General features: G+C 35.5%; 1 protein-coding gene across 2 annotated transcripts in view; it reads right to left on the reverse strand.

The window, feature by feature from the left end:
- Positions 1–21,519, reverse strand: part of SRBD1 (S1 RNA binding domain 1) — a 219,140-nt gene that overhangs the window by 112,010 nt on the left and 85,611 nt on the right. For both annotated transcript variants that reach the window (XM_066267044.1, XM_066267043.1), the window contains exon 15: positions 1,281–1,372. In XM_066267044.1, the coding sequence (XP_066123141.1) occupies positions 1,281–1,372 (92 nt within the window). The remainder of the gene's footprint in view (positions 1–1,280; positions 1,373–21,519) is intronic.

Consider the following 21,519-nt stretch of genomic DNA (forward strand, 5'->3'; position numbering starts at 1 on the left):
AAGTGGGCCCTAGAAAACTAAAAGTGAAGATTCAGCTTCTTTCAATATTTGCCTGCAGGACCAGACTTGGAAGACTAAAAACGCTGAGATAGATGTTTTGAGTTGTTATGGATCAAACACAGTCACTGCCATATGGACAAAAGCTGAGACAAAGAAGGAAGGCATTCTTGCAGTGAATCACAAACTGAAGACACAGAGTTTGAAATCAGAGTTATTAGGACCAGACACCAATTCCCCTTTTCATTAATTCCTATTTTTATAGTCCTATAGGAATGTAGCAGTCTTGTCTCACCTGTAACACTATCATGGTTAGGTAGCCACATGGGCCAGTGGTGGAAAAGAACCAGCAGCCCCCGTCGCAGTGGGAGGCCTGAGGGATGCAACCTCCTGGACAAGATTTATTTCCAATGCCCTATTGGAAGATTACCTTTCAGCATCAACCTGAGGGGTTCTGAATTTTGTTTTTTATAAAGAAAAGTATACTTTTATTACAGAAGTATACATATATTAAGTACTCTTGCTGGTTATATGGCCTCTCTAAGCCCTTTAAGCCAATGGTTTTAAAAACACTTTCAGCAATTGAGAAACACTGCTTTAAGCCTCGGTTTCCTCATCTAGAATGTAGGAATAATAAATGTCTCATAGGGGATTGTACGGATTAAATAAAATAATCCTGGTATTGCATTTACCACAATGTTTCACATATATTAAGTGCTTAAAAAAGATTAGTATTAGCAGCTCCCACTATGATTATGCTATATCTAATCCTCTTCATTGTTATTACTATTATTATGAGGCAAATACCAAAATCATACGTGGCTGTTTTGAGCTGATTTTTCATTGTACCCTAGAATACTATGCAGTGATCTTTAGAAACAGTTATTGTTGATCTGTGGTGGCACAACAGATAGAGCGTCAAACTGGAATGGAATGCTGAGGTCACCGTTTCAATACCCTGGGCTTGCCTAGTCAAGGCACATATGACAAGCTGTCAATCAATTAACAGCTAAAATGAAGCAACTATGAGTTGACACTTCTTACGCCACTTCCCTTTCTCTGTAAAATCAATAAAGTCTTAAAACAAAAACAAAGAAACAGTATTCTTCCTCTTTTCAATAATTACAATTATTACTCCAACCAACCCTTTTCTTTCTAACATGCCTATTCTTAAGCGCATATATAGCCTAACTTTTCTTGACTATTTAAATATTCTGCTTGCTACAAATACAAGTCCAAAATGTCAAAATCACATGCCTTTGTGATGGTGCATAGCTTCTTACCTGCACTTCTCAAATTAGGGTCCAGTCCTGGCATCTCTTTGTTAGCTTCAGGGCTGACACTATAGATGGACGCTCCTGCTTCACTGACAATACTGAGAAGAAAGAAAAGGAGAATATCATTTTTCAAACTTTGTATCTGGTCAAAAAAAATAAGCAAATGAGGCTAGATAAAAAAAAACTTGTAGGGCAAAGTGCTTGCTTTATAGTTCAATAATATGTATATAACATTTAAATTTTCATTAACACAAAGTGATTAAACAATCTTGTTTTCTTCACACAGAAAATACACAGGTTTTGTCATTCAGTTGTTTTCTGCCAGTAGAAATGAGACAGATGAACACAATAGAAACTCCCCCATGATGCCAACTACAAATTTTCAGAATATACTTAGCTTTTCTTGTGTTTATAACCCACTGGTGACTGACATTTATAACTCCCATTGGAATCAGTCATTCTAAAGCATCTTGGAAAGCTCACACACATGTGTGGGTATGTGCTTATGTGAATCTACACAAAAACCACTGACATAAACAATGTCACTGTTATCACCAGATTACAATTAACCACTACAACGGGAAGAGCAAAGGGATCAGACAGGATATCACCCCACTTCTTTTCAGGATGATCTGAAGTCATCTTTTCAGTAAACTTGAAACATTCCGCTTCATATAGACATTAAACCATTGCATTTCATCATTTATTTCATCAAAACATCACACATCTTATCGTCTTTCTTTTTTGGTTCAAATACCTTTCAAACCACAATGGGACGATATTTGATTGGTTGGTATTTGTATAGTTTATCAAATTTTAAAAATTAGAAGTCGATCATTTACAATAACATGGATGGACCTTGATAACATTATACGGAGTGAAATAAGTAAATCGGAAAAAAAAACTGAGATGAATCCATACATAGAAGGGACATAAAAATGAGACTCAGAGACATGAACAAGAATGTGATGGCAACAGGGGCGGGGGGGTTGGGGGAGGGGGGAGGGGGTGAAGAAGGAAAGAGGGGTTAGGGGAGGGGAGGGGCACAAAGAAAACCAGATAGAAGGTGACAGAAGACAATTTAACTTTGCGGGAGGGGTATACAGCACAATCAAATGTCAAAATAATCTAGAGATATTTTCTCTCAACATATGTACCCTGATTTATCAATGTCACTGCATTAAATTTAATAAAAAATATTAATATTAAAAAAAAAATTAGAAGTCTTCTTTATGACATCATGTGCAAAGAAACATCATCTACCCCAAGTATTCACAATACCTATGGCCCTCTACCATGCAGCCATCTAGCTGTAAAGGTTCAAAAGCAGAAAATATGAGTGCTTATTTTTAATGTACTCTTAGAAACCTCTCTTCCTTTCTCTGCTTCTCAGTATTTACCTCAATTGTGGATAACTTTTCATGTATTGCCCCACTGTAACAATACCACACTGAGAAGTAAAGTGTGAAAAAGTTAGCTTGCTACTCTGCTTTTCAAGAACTCTTGACTGAACTCTGACAACAACAAAAAGCCACTGAGCCTTTAAAAGATTATTTGGGGAAAGGAGAAGACTTACTAATTAATTAATATTTTATAACCAAAATCTACTATCCTAAATTTAACAATCGGAAAAATGAACAGTCAGCAATTACAAAGCAAAGTGACTCACACTGTTCCTCATCAACACCAACATCATCACACAGTAAGAGGGAACTGAGTATGTATGGATATTTTACACACAGCACAAAACCATGCACTTGAGAGACATTATCTCATTCAGTCCTTTGGAGAAGATATTTTTTTTTAACAAATAAGTAATGTGCCAAATGTCATATAGCCGGTCAGCAACTGAACTGCATTCAAAGCCTAACCAGCTTGATTCCCAAGTTTGTGCTCCTAACCAGCCCAAGTGACTTCTGATTAGCTTCACAGCTTCTCATGAAAATGAAAACCTATACTGCTATACAACAAATGTAACATCATCTTAAGGAAGAACTTTTTTTTTTTAATTTTATTTATTTTTTACAGAGACAGAGAGTGAGTCAGAGAGAGGGATAGACAGGGACAGACAGACAGGAATGGAGAGAGATGAGAAGCATCAATCATTAATTTTTCGTTGTGACACCTTAGTTGTTCATTGATTGCTTTCTCATATGTGCCTTGATCGCAAGCCTTCAGCAGACTGAGTAACCCCTTGCTGGAGCTAGTGACCTTGGGTTCAAGCTGGTGGGCTTTTGCTCAAACCAGATGAGCCTGCGTTCAAGCTGGTGACCTCGGGGTCTCGAACCTGGGTCCTCCGCATCCCAGTCCGATGCTCCATCCACTGTGCCACCGCCTGGTCAGGCAAGGAAGAACTACTTTTTAAAACAGATCCATAAGAACTCGTTTATTTCTTTTGGAGCCTCCACTTTTGATCAAAACATAAAGTGTGTTTTATTTTTTATATATCTAAAGTAGAACCGAATGCACATAAAATTCAAATATGGTCTATGACTTCTGAGACTGACTTTAAAACTAAAAGTGATTTTTCTCCAAAATAAGAGTCATGCCTGACTGGTAGTAGCACAATGGAAAGAGTGTCGACCTGGGACACTGAGGCCCCTGAAGTCGCTGGCTTGAGTGCCGGCTCACCAGCTTAGGTGCAGGGTTGCTGAATTGAGCGTGGAATCATAGACATGACCCCATGGTCACTGGCTTGAGCCCAAAGGTTGCTGGTTTGAGCCCAAGGTCACTAGTGGGCTTGGCTGGAGGCCCCTGCTCAAGGGACGCATGAAAAGCAATCAATGAACAACTAAAGTAGTGCAACAATGAGTTGATGCTTCTTATCTCTCTCCCTGTCTCTGTGTCTGTATCTCTTTTTATCACAATAAAAAAAAAAAGATTTAGATTACATTATACTTATCTTCTACTACAGTGGTTCTCAACCTTTCTAATGCTGTGACTCCGCAATACAGTTCCTCATGTTGCGGTGACCTCAAACCAAAAAATAATTTTGGTGGCTACTTCATAACTGTAATTTTGCTACAGTTATGATTCGGAATGTAAATACCTGATATGCATTATGTATTTTCCGATGGCTTTAGGCGACCCCACTGGGGTCGCAACCCACAGATTGAAACCGCTGTTCTACTATATAATGATATATAATCATCAAAGAGGAAATGTAATGTAAAAAAATAGCCGTAAGTGAAGAAAATCCTTAGTGTGACACACAATGATTTTAAAACCAACGTACTTGCAGTGATTTTCACTGCCATTACAGCAGCACTTTCTAATTTGGGGCCCTCGTACTTCTGGACAGCAAGAGGGAGGATTAATCAAAGCTGTATGCAAAATGCTTGTGCTTATCCATTTTTTTCTAGGATAAGAGGTTATAATTTTCACTGATTACTTAAAGAAATCAATTATCTCCAAAAAGTTTAAGAAACACTACCAAAGGATAAGAATATTCGATCACCAGCCATGGTAAATTTGGTGTCAAATACAAACTAACAGTCAGTCTAACAAAGTTTTTCCTTAAAAAAAAAGTATCCATCAAGTGCCAGTTAAACCTATTATTAATAGAAAAGAATATTTTTTAAAATTACATGACAAATTTATTTTCTATCATTGCCAGAAGCCTCCTAAATTACCACTATTAAAGCAAAGGGAACTTAAATGGAAAATAAAAATTCCAATTAACTTTAGCCTTTAGCAGTTGGGTACCTGAGAATTTGCTGGGTGATTCACTGTCTCTTGGAAGTTATAATTCTCAGTAGACTAAGGAAACTGTTGCAAAGAAAAACACTCAGATAATAAATATTCCTCCAAATACCATACTGCCAGTTCTCTTAAACAGAGGAATACAAAACAGATGTGACACACTGCACCCAAAGATTTTAGATTAACATTAATATTAAATCAATACAAAATGCAGTAAATTTCATATGCTTTAGTTATTAGATAGCATGGATCCAATAAGCAGTTCAGTACTAAGCACAGATCAGAATGCTTAAATAATCTAAATGAACAGAAAAACCTCAACACTGATTACTTCAATATAAAACATGTAACGATCTAAGAAGTATATGTGGCAAGAATTAAATGAAACAAATCAAGCTGGGAGTGGTGATGATATTTTTCCAGGAGAAACTACTAAGAACAAAAGTTATAATGTCCCCTCCCTTCCTTTTTTCATTCCTATTTGGAGTTCAAAGACCGACATTCAACAGAAAGTAAGCTAGATTTTATAAGTTTATGGGAAAACTATTTTAAAATTATTCCAATTACTTCTAATATATTTTAAGGAAAGAAAATAAACTTTGCAAAAAATCATGTATCTAGTGATTTAATAAGTTCTATATTTCACAAATTTCTCTCAAGTGTAAACAAATTAGGTCCATTCAGCAATTTGATTATTTTATTTAATTTGCTATGAGACAGACAAGACTCTGAGCAGAATTTATTAGTTAGAGGGAACTTAGCTGATATAACCGTAACTAAACTAAGGTTTTTTGAGACTATTACAGTACTCCAAAGCTCCTTCAAATTGCTAGTTTAGACAAGCATCTAAATAGATACATATGGTATCTCAAACTTTAAATATATAGAAGTATATTTCAGAAGCTATCATTGGCCTTACATTTCACCAGGCCTATATATTAATGTGCTAATTCCCTAGAATTAAATTGGCACTTTTTAATAACATTTAATCTAATTCAGCACTATTTAGGGTCTTTCTAGGTCTTTTTAGTTAAAAAAAAATACAAACCACATATTCATAACTTAAAAAGCAAGTAAAATGCCCATAATAGAAAACTATTTACTTTTAAAGTAATTAAAAATTATTTTACAAATACTTTAAGTTGAAAATACTAATTTTTGTTATCTTAAGTAAAATTCAATGTTATATAAATCTGTTCATTTATTAATATATATTTCTTAAAAACATACATTTAAACTACAGAATTAGTATCTTCACAGTTTATAAGTCTCTTCTGCTAAGATTGTATGTGGATGGATCTTTTGGAACAGGTTTGCAAGCGGTTTTCTCACAATAACTATTCATTCTTACAGTAAGAGAATAGCAGTTTTTTACAAAATTGAGATGGGGGACTTCTCTTCACTAGACAGGAAAACTAGCTGTTAAGTTTTTTTAAGAATAGTTTTCACATTCATTTACAAGGTTACATGGAGCTTCTGAATGAGTCTCCTTCAGGTCCTCTCCCCAGTACCCAAATAGGAAAACAGCTTTTCTGTTTGTTTCTTATTTTAGAATAAATTATATGCTTCCTTATGTTAATAGGAGAATTTAATTCAAAGGTGACCAATCTAAATACAAGACAGTTATTTAATAAACTATCAAAACCAGCCAGGATATATTGCTTAAAAAAAATAAAAACTGATGTGTTTTTATTTCTTCACGAAAGTATACGATCAATATCTAGCAGTTTTCTTTTTTTCCTTCTTCCCATCAAAAATATAGGCACTAAATAACTACTAAATACATAGATCATTTCACTAGAGTTTTCAGAATAATTTAAAATACCATTCTTCCCAGTTTTCAGACTGAGAAACATTCATATGAAGAGAGGGTTAAATGACCTATGATTCTCAACATGTAACAGAAAGTGCTAAAGGAGTTAACAAACACAGATGTAAATTCTTTGCTCTGCGTATGAGATAACCTACTCTGCAAAATGAAAGAATAGCTGTTTGTATTTTATGAATAGGAGATAAGACCAAAAATCAACCACCATAAATACAAGGGGACCAAGGATTGAGTATCTGAAGGATAAAGCTTATTTCTAAGAAAATATCAAAGAAATTTTAAAGCCCTTTATTTAGCGACAAATTATCATTTCAGGGAATCTCAAAGGAGCAGTATTTAGTCATTTTAAAAACTCAATCTAAAAAAATAAAATAAAAAAACTCAGATAATCTGGTAATGATAAGGGTGAGGGAAACAAGCATAATCATATCCTCTTAAAGATGTTAAAGGTGTAGAACTCTTTCAGATGGTAATTTGAAAATATATAACAAAAATCGCAAAATATGATTCATTCTGAACCAGCTATTATATTTTTAAGAATTTATATGAGATAAGGTTCATTAAATGAAAAACTATACTATCATTTAAAATTACTGTTGCAAAACATTAAGAGGAAAAAAGCTGGTTTCAAAACTGTATGTCCAACTTTGATATTTTTAAAATACAGGTATACAAAAGAAAAAATAGGTTATGTAATATGACATTAATAGTACTTAAGTATGAGTTAGTTCTTTAATTGCAGTCTAGTTTATTTAAATTTTTCTTCAATAACCATGGAATTGTAATTACATGCTTCCTCATGTTAACATAAATTGTAACTTATTTGTAAACCAAAAAGTTTAAAATGATAATTGCTAATTGGTCAGGAAATCAGATAGCATATATGGCCAACATTTTTTTCTTTACCAAACTTCCTTTTAAAGTTATTAAAGTTATTCTGAACTTAGATGTGGATATGTAATATATGTTAGTAATAATTTCCAAAAATGGATTTTAGGATCTCAAACAATAACATTTTATAATATGGTTATAACATAAAAGAAAAGTAATTAAGCAGGAAAATCAAGAGTAAGTTCTTAATCTGTACACACATGTCAAATAAGAAGCAAATGCATGATGAAAAATTTTACAAGAAAGTACTTATTATGTATCCTAAAGTTTCACTTAGTCCTTGGCCTCTGAATCCATCCCCTAAATTATCTTTCATGATCACCAATGCATAATCAGTTCACTATTCATAGCAAAAAAGACATGAGGTATATATCAGAAAACTAGTGTGTGTGAAAAACACTAAAGCAAAATATGGTAAATCAGAAAAAGAGAAAATACAACTCAAGATTTCAATGGCACCCAACAAGATTATCTTCAGGTACGTAACACTAGCACCATCTGGTGGAAAACCAGTTAGAAGCAATACCACAGCTTAAAAAAAAACACCTCTAAGCAATCTTTCAAAAGATGAGCATTACCAGTTATGAAGCATTACCAGTTAGAAGCAATTACCAACAGCTTAAAAAATTTTCTAAGTAACTTTTAAAAGATGAGCATTTTCCAAAGAGAACAAGTTTAGCAATGGTACAAATATCACAAAGAGGACCCATAACAAGCCCAGAAGAACTTATAATGCCTACCAAGCAGAGGGTAAGTATATACCCAGATGGACAACCTATCACATCTTATCCACAGAGTAATATTTCAACAGTACATAACTCCCTCAGCTACTTTTCCCTTCAGTGCCTCATACCACATCAGATGAAAAAATATATATACTTTCCAGTCACAAAAGAAGACTAAAAAGGGCAGACACACATTCACAACTACCTAACAGAACTTTGATTTGGAGTTTGGGATTCCTCAAGACATAAGTTACCAACCTACCTATCTTTCTGTGCCATGAATACAATAGTCGTCAATATGACAATCTGTTTCTGGTAATTAGCATCATAAGTTTATGTTCAGTGATGCTGAGCTGCTACAATATACCACAATGTGTCAAAACATTTCATTTTTAATCCCTTTTAATGCTGTCAGTGCTATGTGACAAAATCACTGGTACCTTCTAATGCCATCATAGGGGAAAGCAATCAAACTGAAGGACAAAGAAGATGGAGAACTTGTCTGTTTGAAGGATGAGTTCCTCCAATGAGGTAGAAGCAATTTCTGACAAAGAATGAGACCAGCAGAAATTGTCAGTCTGCACCTACCCTCCATAGTAAACATTCCTTTTGTTTTCTTTCTCCCTTACCTTCACCTTCTTTTGCACTCCTTTATTCTTTTTCCCCATTTGCCAACATGAAGCAGTTATAAGTACTACACAATACCACCAAGGCATTCAAGGGAAAAGACAGCCACTGGAGAAACCACAGGGCCTGGTGCATGAATGTTAGACTAAGCAAACTAACAAGGTCCCCACTGACTCCCGGACATGAAAAGCAGGCTTGGAGAAAGGAACACTCACTCCTGGTGGGAGAAGGTGGTCTTTACAGCAGTACTGTAAACATTCCACGCTCACTCCTAACAAGGCCCAAAAACTAAGAGGGCAGGGAACAAATACTGATCTAATTTTGTAACTAAAAGTGTCCTTTGGTCAACAGTTTGAAATGTATTGATTTAAAGAACATGATGTCAACCTGTCATACCCTTCCCCCACCAAATCAACGAGTATGTTTCTCCTGATTCTTGCAGTTAACTTCAAAACTGTCAAAATTTTTATACACTCAATTTGTCTCTGCTCATATAATAACAGGTTGTTTGTGTTTATTTATTTTTTCAAATGCAATTCTATTAAAATATAAATCGAGTTGTATATAGAGAATTGTTCAGTTTTCTTACAAAGGAAAAAGTTTCATTTGCTGTTTTCTACTCCACCTTTGTTATATTTTTTTCTAGCTTAAATAGATCTATGGAGTTTATCCACTAATAAATATGAGGAATTCAGATTGCCATGGCAAAGACTTTTCAGAATGAAACTTATTGTGAAGTATTTCATTCCTTTATTATCCATCTAATAACAGAAGTCAGAATCAGAATTACCAATTTAGAGGACATAACCTAATAATTTGCGAGTAAGTACTCACTAATATAATACTAATTATTAAGTGTTAAGAAAGAACAACAAAAAAGAAGAGAAGCAAAGGGAGACAATGAGAAATAGCGACAGAAACTAAGATATATCTTACTAGCAATAGCCCGTACTTTCTACATAAAGCTCAATCAAGTTTTGGAAATAACAATGGTTTCTGCTATATTCCCCAATATTCTTCTAAATATTACTATTGACAACCTCAGGGAACACTACTAATAAATGATACATTTACTGGTTGTCATGCCCAGCTGGTTACCCACTCCACTCCTCCTTTTCTCCCCTTTTTCCCATTTGTTTTATCCTCTTAGCCCCACCTAACATCTACTTTTCTCTGAATGAACTTCTAACTCTGCAGAAGTCATCACCCCACAGTGAAGAGAGACACTCCACAAACATCTTCTAATACATGTACCAACCAGCAGCCTCCAGTTGGGATCATCAAGCCCTTTTCTGGAGCAGCCTTAAACTTCAGAATTTCTTTTGACCATCGAGATCATGCTGGGGTAAGGGATTGGGGGGCAGGGACAACCCTGAAAGCATATGCCACGCACTAGAAGACAACTCTAAATCAACCCCTTTTCTAATCATAGTTTTAAAAGTACACTGAACAGATGGAGAAGAGACTGAGTGTTAGTTCAGCCGGCTGCTCCATTTACTTCATTATCTATAGCCAGATCTTTACTTTTGGGGATCATTACACATTTCTGGCTCTGCCATATTACACTATGTAAATATTTAGAAGAAATAATTCCTTTCAAGGATCTAAACTTCCACCGTCGTTATGGCAAATGAACCTGTTTATGCTATGTTCGTTAAGTAACAGCAAGCCTAAAAGAAACCAGGAATTTACTAATATGTAGTACACAAACATCACAATCATAAAGCTTCTTGTGGGGACATATCAAGAACATGAAAGGACAGTTTATTTTTACTCCTACTGCCCTGTAATTTTCTTTAACTCTACAACAACAGTCCTTAATTCAAAACTTTCCTACAGCTATAGGAACATAGTCGACTGAATGTGCATAAACTATACCAAAAACTACCCACATCTCCATTTAACTTTCCTTCATTCTAGAGCAGTAGTTCTCAAACTTGGACCTGCATCAGAATCTGCTGCAGAGCCCTGGCCAGGTAGCTCAGTTGGTAGAGCATTACTCCAATACACCAAGGCTGCAAGCTCAATCTTTGTCAGGGCACACACAAGAATTAACCAATGAATGCATAAATAAGTGGAACAATAAATCAATGTCTGTCTCTTTCTAAAAAATCAATAAAATTAAAAAAAAAAAAAGAATCTGCTAGAGGTTGTTAAAACACCCCACCGCCATAGTTTCTGGTTCACTGGGGCAGAGAATTTGCATTTCTTAACAAGTTCACAGGTGATGCTGATATTGCTGGTCCTGGGACCACAGATATAAGGTTTTGTTGAGGCATAATTTACACTCCATAAAATTCACCCATCTTAAGTGTATAACTCAGTCACTTAATAAATGTTGTACAACTATAACTCAAATCTAATTTCAGAACATTTCACCCCCAAAGATCCTTTGTGCCCATTCTCAATGCCAGTCCCAGGCATCCACCAATCTACTTTCTGTCTCTACATATTTATCCTTTACCTTACATTTTATATAAATGAAATCATGAAATATGGATTTTTTTCTGTCCAGCTTCAATTAGCATAATGTTTTTGAGATTCATCCATGTTGTAGAATCAGCACTTCATTTTTATTGCTGAATAGTATTCCATTACTCTATACCACATTTGTTTACCTGTTCACCAGGTGAGGGAGTTTTGGGCTGGTTCCAGTTCTCTGGTGTTATGAATAATGCTGCTATAAATATTCATTTATAAATCTTTATGTGGACATGTTTCACTTCTCTTGGATAGATTCCCAGGAGTGGAAATGCCACATTGTAAATTTATGTTTAACTTTTTAAGAAATTGTGTAGAAACAATGAATGAGGGTTCCCTTTTGTTCATTTTCTTGACAATACTTATTACTGTCTTTTTGACTATAGCTATTTTAGTGCTTACAAAATGGCATTTACCATTTACTTGTAGCTTAATTTAAATTTCTTTAATCACTGTTGATGCTGAACATAACAATATATCTGTTGGCCTTTCCTAAGCTTCTTTAGTAAAATATCTACTTAAATCTTTTGCCAATTTTTAATTGGCTTCATTGTTATTGACTGCAAGTGTTCTTTATGTAATCTAAATACAAGTCTTTTATTAGTTACAAGATTTGCAAAGATTTCCTCCCAATTTTTGGCTTGTACTTTCATTCTCTTAATGGTCTTTTGGAACACAGAATTTTAGATTTTAATAAAGTCTGGGACTATACTTTGAGAACCATTGTTCTAAAACCTAAAAACTTAAAACAAATAAACAAAAAAATTAAATCCAGAAAAAGTGACAGCTCACTGGTTTCTATTTGCATAAGCAATATGTAAATGTCACTCACAGTATCTGCTTTTATTTTGTTTTGTTTTGTTTTAGCAAAGCCTATGATAACTATCATCCCAATCATATTTACCCTTTTTAGGAAGAAAAGAGAACTTGCAATGAATTGGCTTTAATACATTATGGAATGAATACATTCAACTGCAAATGGGCCTGAAGTGGGAATACTGTGCAGCATGCTGGTGCTAAAGAACAGGGGCTGCTGAGCCAGCGGTCTCAGAACCACTGACAGCAGGGTTAAAGACATGTGTCTACCTTACCAAGTAATGGGAACAGAGATAAATGGTATACACTAGTAGAGATTATAGAAAATAACATACTACCTGAAAGGTACAATTGATTTATTTTGATATTTTTGTCTGACTTTTTCTTCTTCTTCACCTCAGAACCTTTTAAAATAATTCACATACCAATACAACCCTTTCTTTGTTGAAAACCTATTGCACCTTGAGTTAAAGAGGAGTCCAAGATGGCAACTGAAACTCAAATCTTATTTAGGACCATATTTGTAAATATACCAAACATACTTTAAGAATATACAGGATACTATTGTATGTTTGATTCAGGCAGAAGTAATATTAAGATTATCTAGTTCTGAGGTGAAACCCTACTACATTCACTCTCTTGATGATTACTGATATCAAAAAAGCAAATCAGCCTAACCTGTGGTGGCGCAGTGGATAAAGCGTCGACCTGGAATGCTGAGGTCGCTGGTTCAAAACCCTGGGCTTGCCTGGTCAAGGCACATATGGGAGTTGATGCTTCCTGCTCCTATCCCTATTCTCTCTCTGTCTCTCCCTCTTTCTCTAATAAAAAAAAAATGAATAAAAAAAAAAATCTAAAAAAGTAAATAAATAAATAAATAAATAAGCAAATCATAAGATAAAGAAACTTATATGAACACGATTTCTATAACCATGACCACAAACACATATTCGGTGAGTCTATGGAAAAATTATAATAGGATAGTTAAAAGATGAAGAAAATTGACTTAAATTTTCAACAAAAAGTCTTCTTTATATAATTCAAGGTGACCTAGGACTCAAGGCAAGAAGCTTTGTTTACTAGAGAACTACCAAGATTCCACTGTAAAATGTTTTCAAATGTTTAGGTTCCAATCCATAGATCCCGTTGATAACATAAAAGCCATTAGTCCTCCTCACTTTCCAATCACTGGAGATACATTTTATATTTCTACTAGTCTTCACAAATTACACTACAAGGAACAAGTCTGTTGGCGAATACTCATTTTCTCTTTTCCACTGAGCCACTTAAAGCCACTTAAGTAAGAAGAAGCTGTCAAAGAGATGCCAGAGGGTACAGTTTCCCATGTGACTCACAGTCTCTCACACAGTCTGGCTCCCAATAAAGTCACTCACAAGGTACCTCATCTAACCTCTTTATATTTTTTGCACTTCAAAATAACTAGAGTCACTGGAATATCTCTCCCAAATTATACCAAATTAGGCTATTACCATCTTTGTTATGTTACTGAACATGATATCCAAGATAAAGATCATGATATGAGAAACAGAGGAATGAGTTTACTTAATAGCATACGACTATAATTCACCCAAGATTGAAAGGAAAGAATAAGCAAAATAATAATAGTTTTTAATCCTTTTATACCAGAGCTCAAGTCCCTTCCTCAATCAGATACAGTTACTAAGGGGGACAAACTCACCAGGTTACCACTTCCCCTGTCCTTTACATACAAATCAGTTGTCTGGTCCTAGGACATTAAAAGAGCTCAAGGGAAAAACCAGAAGAAGCAGCAGGACCTGGCTGGTTGGCTCAGTGGTAGAGTGCCGGTCCTGCATGTGAACTGTCCTGGGTTTGATTCCCGGTCAGGGCACATAGGAAAAACAACCATCTGCTTCTTCATCCCCACCCCCTCGCGCTTTTCTCTCTCTCTTCTCCTCTCCTCCTGCAGCCATGGCTCAATTAGAGCGAGTTGGCCCCGGGCGCTGAGGATGGCTCCATGGCCTCCATCCACCTCAGGCGCTAAAAAAATGGCTCCCGGTTGCAACAGAGCAAGGACCCCAGATGGGCAAAGCATCACCTCTAGTAGGCTTGATGGGTGGATCCTGGTTGGGGCACATGCAGGAGTCTGTCTCTGCCACCCCCCCCCCGAAAGAAAGGAAAGGAAAGGAGAAGAGAAGAGAAGAAAAAAAGAAAAGAACAGAAGAGAAGAGAAGAGAAGAGAAGAGAAGAGAAGAGAAGAGAAGAGAAAAGAAAAAGAAAGTAAAGAGAAGAAGTGTTTACTTCCGTTTATTCAAACAGGTCTTACTCTGATCACTTAAGCTCTTGCTGTCATCAGTGCATGCATCTGCATGGCAATATGATCATAACAAAAGCCTGCCCTCCAAACTCTGCAGTTTCCTTATGAGATCCTTTAATAACAGTGGCGATTTAGAAGAACTCACCCCCAACCCTCACAATTTATCCAGTGAAAAGCAAAAAATTAATCACTAAAACCTTTGCTTATGAAAAGAGCAAATTACTATCACACCAAACAGGTATCAAAGAGAATAAGAGCAAACAAATAATACATCCAAATATTCTGTACAAAACCTGACCTGGGTGACTCACTCAAAACTAAGAACTGAACCACTTCGCCAATTCATCCATCTATGAACAAATGCCCTCAGCCTAATCCTGACAGACTAAAGAATGATCAGTTATATCTGTCTTTATCTTGTCTAAAAATCTTGACATTTTTCAGCAAAGGTTCCAAATGGCAGGTGTCAGAATGCCTTAGCCTCACACATGGTGCTAGAAGGCAGGAAAATCAGCAGCAGCATGTGGCCATGTCAGAGCCACACAGGCGCTGCCTAGAGAGCACATTCTGAAAAGAGCAAACCTCAGACTTGCTTAAATCAATCTACTGCCAGATGCCACTGAACAAAGCTGTGGTGCCAAAGATTAGCTGCCCAGAAAAACATTCAACTCAAGGCTCTCACAAACGGGAAAACAGCTGAGTGCAATGGTACCTGTCCATATCCTGTCTGTCTGATAATTTGACCAAACTAGCTCCCTTCTATGTAGGGAAGAAAATGGCCACTGAAATGCTTTGCTTCATCTTAAAAGTAGGTATTAATTTCTCAAAGTCATTTTCAGGTATTCTAAAGAAATTAATACAAATCTCCTACATTTGCCTAACACAGCATCTGAAAGTGCTTTATGATCTACAAAATCAAACTATTCAATATCTTCCTATGGAAAAGGGCCGTAAGGCCCTCTTCATTTTGCCTGTGAGGTAAGAGAAAACCAAAGAGTTAAAATAAATTAGACAGAGATCATTTGAAACCAAGACTTTCAAAAAAAATCCTGGCCTCTGTACTTTTAGGCCAGCCTTCTATTTCAGTGCCTACCATCTGTCCACTCCTCTCCTCCCAACCATCTTTTCACAGGTTTCCCAATAGTGGTAAGAAAGCCTTGGAGCTTTTTGAAAATTGTTTATAAAGGTCAATCGATAGGCATTTTTGTTCTAGAGGTTAACATAACATGATGGTCTACCTTTTTCTCCTGAGATCTGAGTGCAAAAACACTAATTGTTTCTAAGGACTACTCAGAGCAGGAGGTGCTGGAGAAGCATAAAATAAGTTATTTGTTAAGGGAGGAGCATTCACTCACTGTCAAGTCATCTGGGTACAGATATCAGAAGTTAAACTGGGATTCGCTCAGATGAGCAGTACATGGTTAATAATATAACCCACTCATGGGGAAAAAAAAACTCAGAATCATTTAGGTTCTTATATTTTATTGGAATATACAAAGAGGTCATTGGGCCAAAGTTGAATTATTTCAAAACACCGTACTTCCTCCCATGTCTCAAAAGACAAAGCGCAAAAAGAACTAGGACTTCACCATGGCTGGGTAGCTCATTTGGTTGGAGCATCATCCCAATATGCCAGGTGTTGTGTGTTTGAAATCCAGTCAGACTTTTTTTTTGAAAGTCTTGGTTTCAAATGATCTCTGTCTAATTTATTTTAACTCTTTGGTTTTCTCTTACCTCACAGGCAAAATGAAGAGGGCCTTACGGCCCTTTTCCATAGGAAGATATTGAATAGTTTGATTTTGTAGATCATAAAGCACTTTCAGATGCTGTGTTAGAGCACATGGAGCAGTCAACCAATGGATGCATAAATAAGTGGAACAACAAATCGATGTTTTTCTTAAAAAAAAAAAAAATTTAAACCTGTTTAGAATAATTTAAAACAAAGAACTAGGACTTAGCTTGGATTCAAGATAGTAGTATATTAAAATAATACGGGGTCAATGTGAGAAAATTTGGAACCATCTAGAAAAAGAATGATGTTCTAATTCTCTCACAAAACAATTGTTTTTTCTCATCTACAACATTTTTACTCCGTATAGCTACCCCACTGAAATGTATTTATTTGCCATATATTTGTGCCTATTTTCACACTAAAAAATTCACTGGAGTCTACATTATCTTGTCTTGCCTTCTAAGCAACCACCAAGTACTATTCTTCAACTCTGTGCAGTTGCTCAAGTAATTTTTCCTCTTTGTAGTTTCAAATCTTATTTTAAGGTCGATTAACGCATACAGCATATAAAGGATAAAAGTAAAAAAATTAACACAGACTCACATTCATATAAGGACTGAGTATTCTCACATATACAGTCAGCATTTTGAAAATCAAATGGTATTAAATAAAATTAAGTAAATTAAAGCAAAAAATTTTAAATTAATTTCTTGTTCACCATTTTAGTCTGTAGGCTCCCATTTCTGTTAAAAAAAAAAGTGATTTTGATATCATTATTTTCCATGTCTACTGTCTTTTATCCTACACTTTTGCTAACCTGATCCCGACTTCCCAGAATCCCATGTTTTTCTGCTTTACCCACTGAAAAATAGAGAAATTTTTTTTTCATTAACATGGATAAAAACCAATCTGTGTTCAAGAGGTCTGGAGTATAACAAAGATGAATGTTACTAAAAAACAACATGTGCTGCTCTTGTCAAAGAAAATCCATTGCTCAAAATCACTCAAATGGTAAATAGACACATGAAATGGACACGCTTTGCAATGCAACTGGATTTGGTCCACATTTCAACTGAAACATAAGCGGAATTAGGAGAAACCAAATACAAATATCTCATGGTTTTCAATGTCATTGTAAAGAGCCATCGTTTTTTCAATCACAACAAAGCGAGTACAAATCAGGGCGTTTAAATGTGAGCTGGCCAATGACACTCACTGCAACAACTCCTTCAATTAAGCCAAAACACAAAAGGCTATGCTTATTAAAATCACTGAACATTTTCTAAAACTTAAAAGTAAATCCACACGCAGTCAAATCTCCCTTTAGAGCTCTAAAATCTTTTAACTTCTCTTAAGCTCTCCCTAGCCGTTTTCCATCTTAAGGGTAGGACCTTATTTTTTGGCAAACTAATTTGATCTCAACAGCGCTTAATGCTAGAACAAAAATGCTAGGACAAAATCCTAGCATTTTGTGGGTGGATGTGTGTGTATGCGTGTGTGTTTACAGTTGGAGGAGTGGGGAGATATCCGAAAAGGAACAAATCAGTAAAAATAACCTCCTGGTCTAATCTTACCTAAAAGTAATGACATCTCACCCCCTTTTCATAAAAGTTTTGTGTCCCAAATTCTTAAATCCTAGTCAGTAGATATTTATGTATTTTAAACAAACTATATACTCATGAAAATTAGCACGCTGTTCTTCTATTTAGTCACACTGTAACTTAAATGTATACACTCTCGAAAATTAAAAACAAATATAAAAATAATGCAAATTAGAAGAAAGGTAAAGCTGTGTTCTTGAGATTCCCTGAGGTAAGAAAGGAAAAGAAAGTCACAGCTGTTTCTTAATATATATTAAGTACAGTATATATAACATAGCACCATGTGTAAAGAAAATCTGTGATAATCTGATCCTGAAGAATTTCAACTATGCACTTCCTGATTCCCTGGTGCTAGTGATCACCTCCAACCGTACTCTCTCCACAATGGCTGAGAGAACTTATAAAATTATATTACGTCCCCTAAATCTGGTTTAAGAGTGAAGTCTCCATTCCAAATTAAATTTTAAATGGCTTGATGTTGTTCTGAAAATGTTTTATGTCAAAGAGCTCTAATACATTTCTCCTGTTAACTGCAAGTTTTCTAACTCAACCACAGGACAATTACAAGTAAAATTATAATCTCTCTAGTATTAATGTAGCACATCACTTTGACTTTTTTATTCTTGAAGGAAAATTGAATAGTGGTGTTTCTTCTTCATGAGCAGTTATAAACAGTGAACTGCTAAATTAAATAGATGATTTTACTAAAAAGCAGATATAAAAATGATTTAAATTGTAAGTCTCCAAACAAATTATTTATAATCAGGTGCATTCACACACAATGATATATAATAAAAGATGTTAACCTTTTCCTCATATTTAAATGGGACAAAGAAAGAAAAAGAAAGAAAGAAGAGAAGAAGAAGAAGGGTGGGCGGGCAAGGGAAGAAAGGAAAAGGAAGAAAGAAGAGAAGAAGGGTGGGCAAGGGAACATCCAGACACGTTTTCAGGAGAGAGGCAGCGAGCACACACACACACAGGACTGGCAAATTCATTACAGTATTTTTTTTTTCACTAAAAGATTTTTCACTATAATATCTAGAACACAAACTAATAATGGCTTGTACAAAAAAAAAAGTAACAGAATGTAACCAGATGACCCTAAGCAGCCTACTCTCCAAACCTTCTACCCATCCTAATCTCAGGGGGATACAGTGGTAGTAAAATGAATGTCTTTTCCTCACCTCGAATAAATCAATATCATTATGAGCAAGTTTGAGAGTATTCATTTCTAACCTTAATAGTGGTTAAACAGGCCCTGGCCAGTTGGCTCAGTGGTAGAGTATTGGCTTGGCGTGTGGAAGTCCCAAGTTCGATTCTCAGTAAGGGCACACAGGAAAAGCGATCATCTGCTTCTCCACCCTTCCTCATTTTCTCTATCTCTCTCCTCTCGCAGCCATGCCTTATTCAAGCAAGTTGACCTTGAGTCCTAAGGATGGCACCATGGACTTGTCTCAGGTGCTAAAATAGCTCAGTTGCCAAGCAATGGAGCAAGGGCCTCAGATGGGCAGAGCATCGCTCCCTAGTGGACTTGCTAGATGGATTCAGTTGGGCATATGCAGGAGTCTGTCTCTCTGCCTCCCTACCTCTCACTATATAATAAAATAAAAAATAAAATAGAAAAAAATAGTGGTTAAACAACAAAACCTCACTTATTAGAAACACACACACACACACACACACAGAAACTAAAAATCACTTTTCCTTTTCTTTCAATCTACTTCCCAGACTTAGAAACCAGTCATCTGTCAACAGATATTTTTTCAAACTCCCATTTCAGTTCTAATTTGGCCCTTTAAATATTTCCCAATGTACTTAGTGAAATGCAGATTTCTAAGATAATTTTTTTCAGAAAAAAATTAGCATGCACGATGTGTGTATGTCCTCTAGCTTTGCTTCAAGCATTAACCTCATGTAAAAATGTAAATCTTCCATTATATAGAGTTATACAACAGCACAAAAAATAACTTGTATCTGAAATTAGTCTATTCCACCATTTTCAATGCCAGGAGCAAAGTTTTAAACCAAGTAATATTTCTGAGTTGGATGATGCAGACTATACCATAATTAAGAATAGAGAGACATAAAATTTATATATTTACCTAAATCTACTGTCCCTATGGAAAGCTGTGTTTTGGTCACAAAGATCAGAATTTACTGCATTAGCCCCCACACTGTAATATATAGAGGAAAAAAGTCTTTCAACTGCATAACAGTATTTTAGGTGAAGCTCCTATGAAAAACACCTGCCAAGAAGCTTGAACTATCCTATTAAATGGATCACAGGGTTTACAAAGTGCTGCAGATGTTCAAAGGCATTCCCTGTGCAGAGTATCATAATCATAGCAAGAGAAGACTTCATTTCAGGCACATGTCTAAGTCATTTCCCTGAATTGTTTCTTGTCAAATTAAAATGTCAAAAATTATTCTATCAAATGATGTCCCTCAGGAAGCTAGCTCAACCCAAAGAGCAGCTACTAATTAGTCAAGTCGGGCCTTTTAATGGAGGGAAATTTTCCTTTTCTACTAATATCTGAAATTAGCAGAGTCTAAAAAGAAAAGTTTTATCTCAGCAGTTAGTTTAAGTGCTACTGATAGCTATAATCACATTCAGGCTACAATTCCTTTTGAAAGGCTTTTCAAATGAACAAATACAAAGAAAAAAAAGAGAAACACAAGTGTTTTCATAGTGAATGACTACCTAGGATTAGAGAGTTATAAAAAGCCAAGGTTGGAGATCCAGATATACATAAGTATTGTGAGCTAAGAAATCACAGTCAAATGAAAGCCTTGCTCACTCTTCTGACAAGGTCAGTGCACCCATCCCTTGGTACAATAACTGATTGAATTTCAGGTTGTAGAAAGTACTTCAGGAAAATAAAATCTACCACTAATCATTTAATGCTTCTCTATTGCCTTGGATGAGCAAATGAAATCCTCTGAGAGAAACATTTCCTGTTCATTTTGTTTTCTAAAAAGCTGCATATCACTCTGAGACTGCCTTGCAGAAGAAGCTTTCATTCATTAGCAGCATAAGTGCCCAGATGGAACAGACGTTCTTTGGCAGCCAATCACACTGTATCTTTTTCACCCGAAAGTCCAGATGAGTTTATACAGTACAATACTTGAAATTTACCCACGGAAGTGAGTGTCATGTCAATCTAATGGAAAGAACTATTGATGGTCCATGAACATCCCCCAAACTTCTAAAACTTGATTTCAAAGGACAAAAAATAATTAAAAAATAAAGGCAATGAGACAAACAAGCTCACAGAATAAAGCTGTTTACAAGAGGCATGTACTTATGTTACCTGGGTTTACAGTTTGGCAAAAATCATTATATGACCTGTAGCTACTATCATTATATAACCATTATAAAAATGAAACAAAAGGTTTGTTTTTAATTGTTGCAAAGGACAGTGTTAAAAACAAAAATTCAATGGTATACATTCTCATGTATATATTCTTTCTGCACTTCTCACAAAAAGCCTCTTTTGATTTGAGTTATCAAACATTTCCTAGAGTTGCTGCTTTTTAAAGTCTCCA

The sequence above is a fragment of the Saccopteryx bilineata genome, chromosome 3, assembly GCF_036850765.1.
Source record: "Saccopteryx bilineata isolate mSacBil1 chromosome 3, mSacBil1_pri_phased_curated, whole genome shotgun sequence".
Taxonomy (NCBI): Eukaryota; Metazoa; Chordata; class Mammalia; order Chiroptera; family Emballonuridae; genus Saccopteryx; species Saccopteryx bilineata.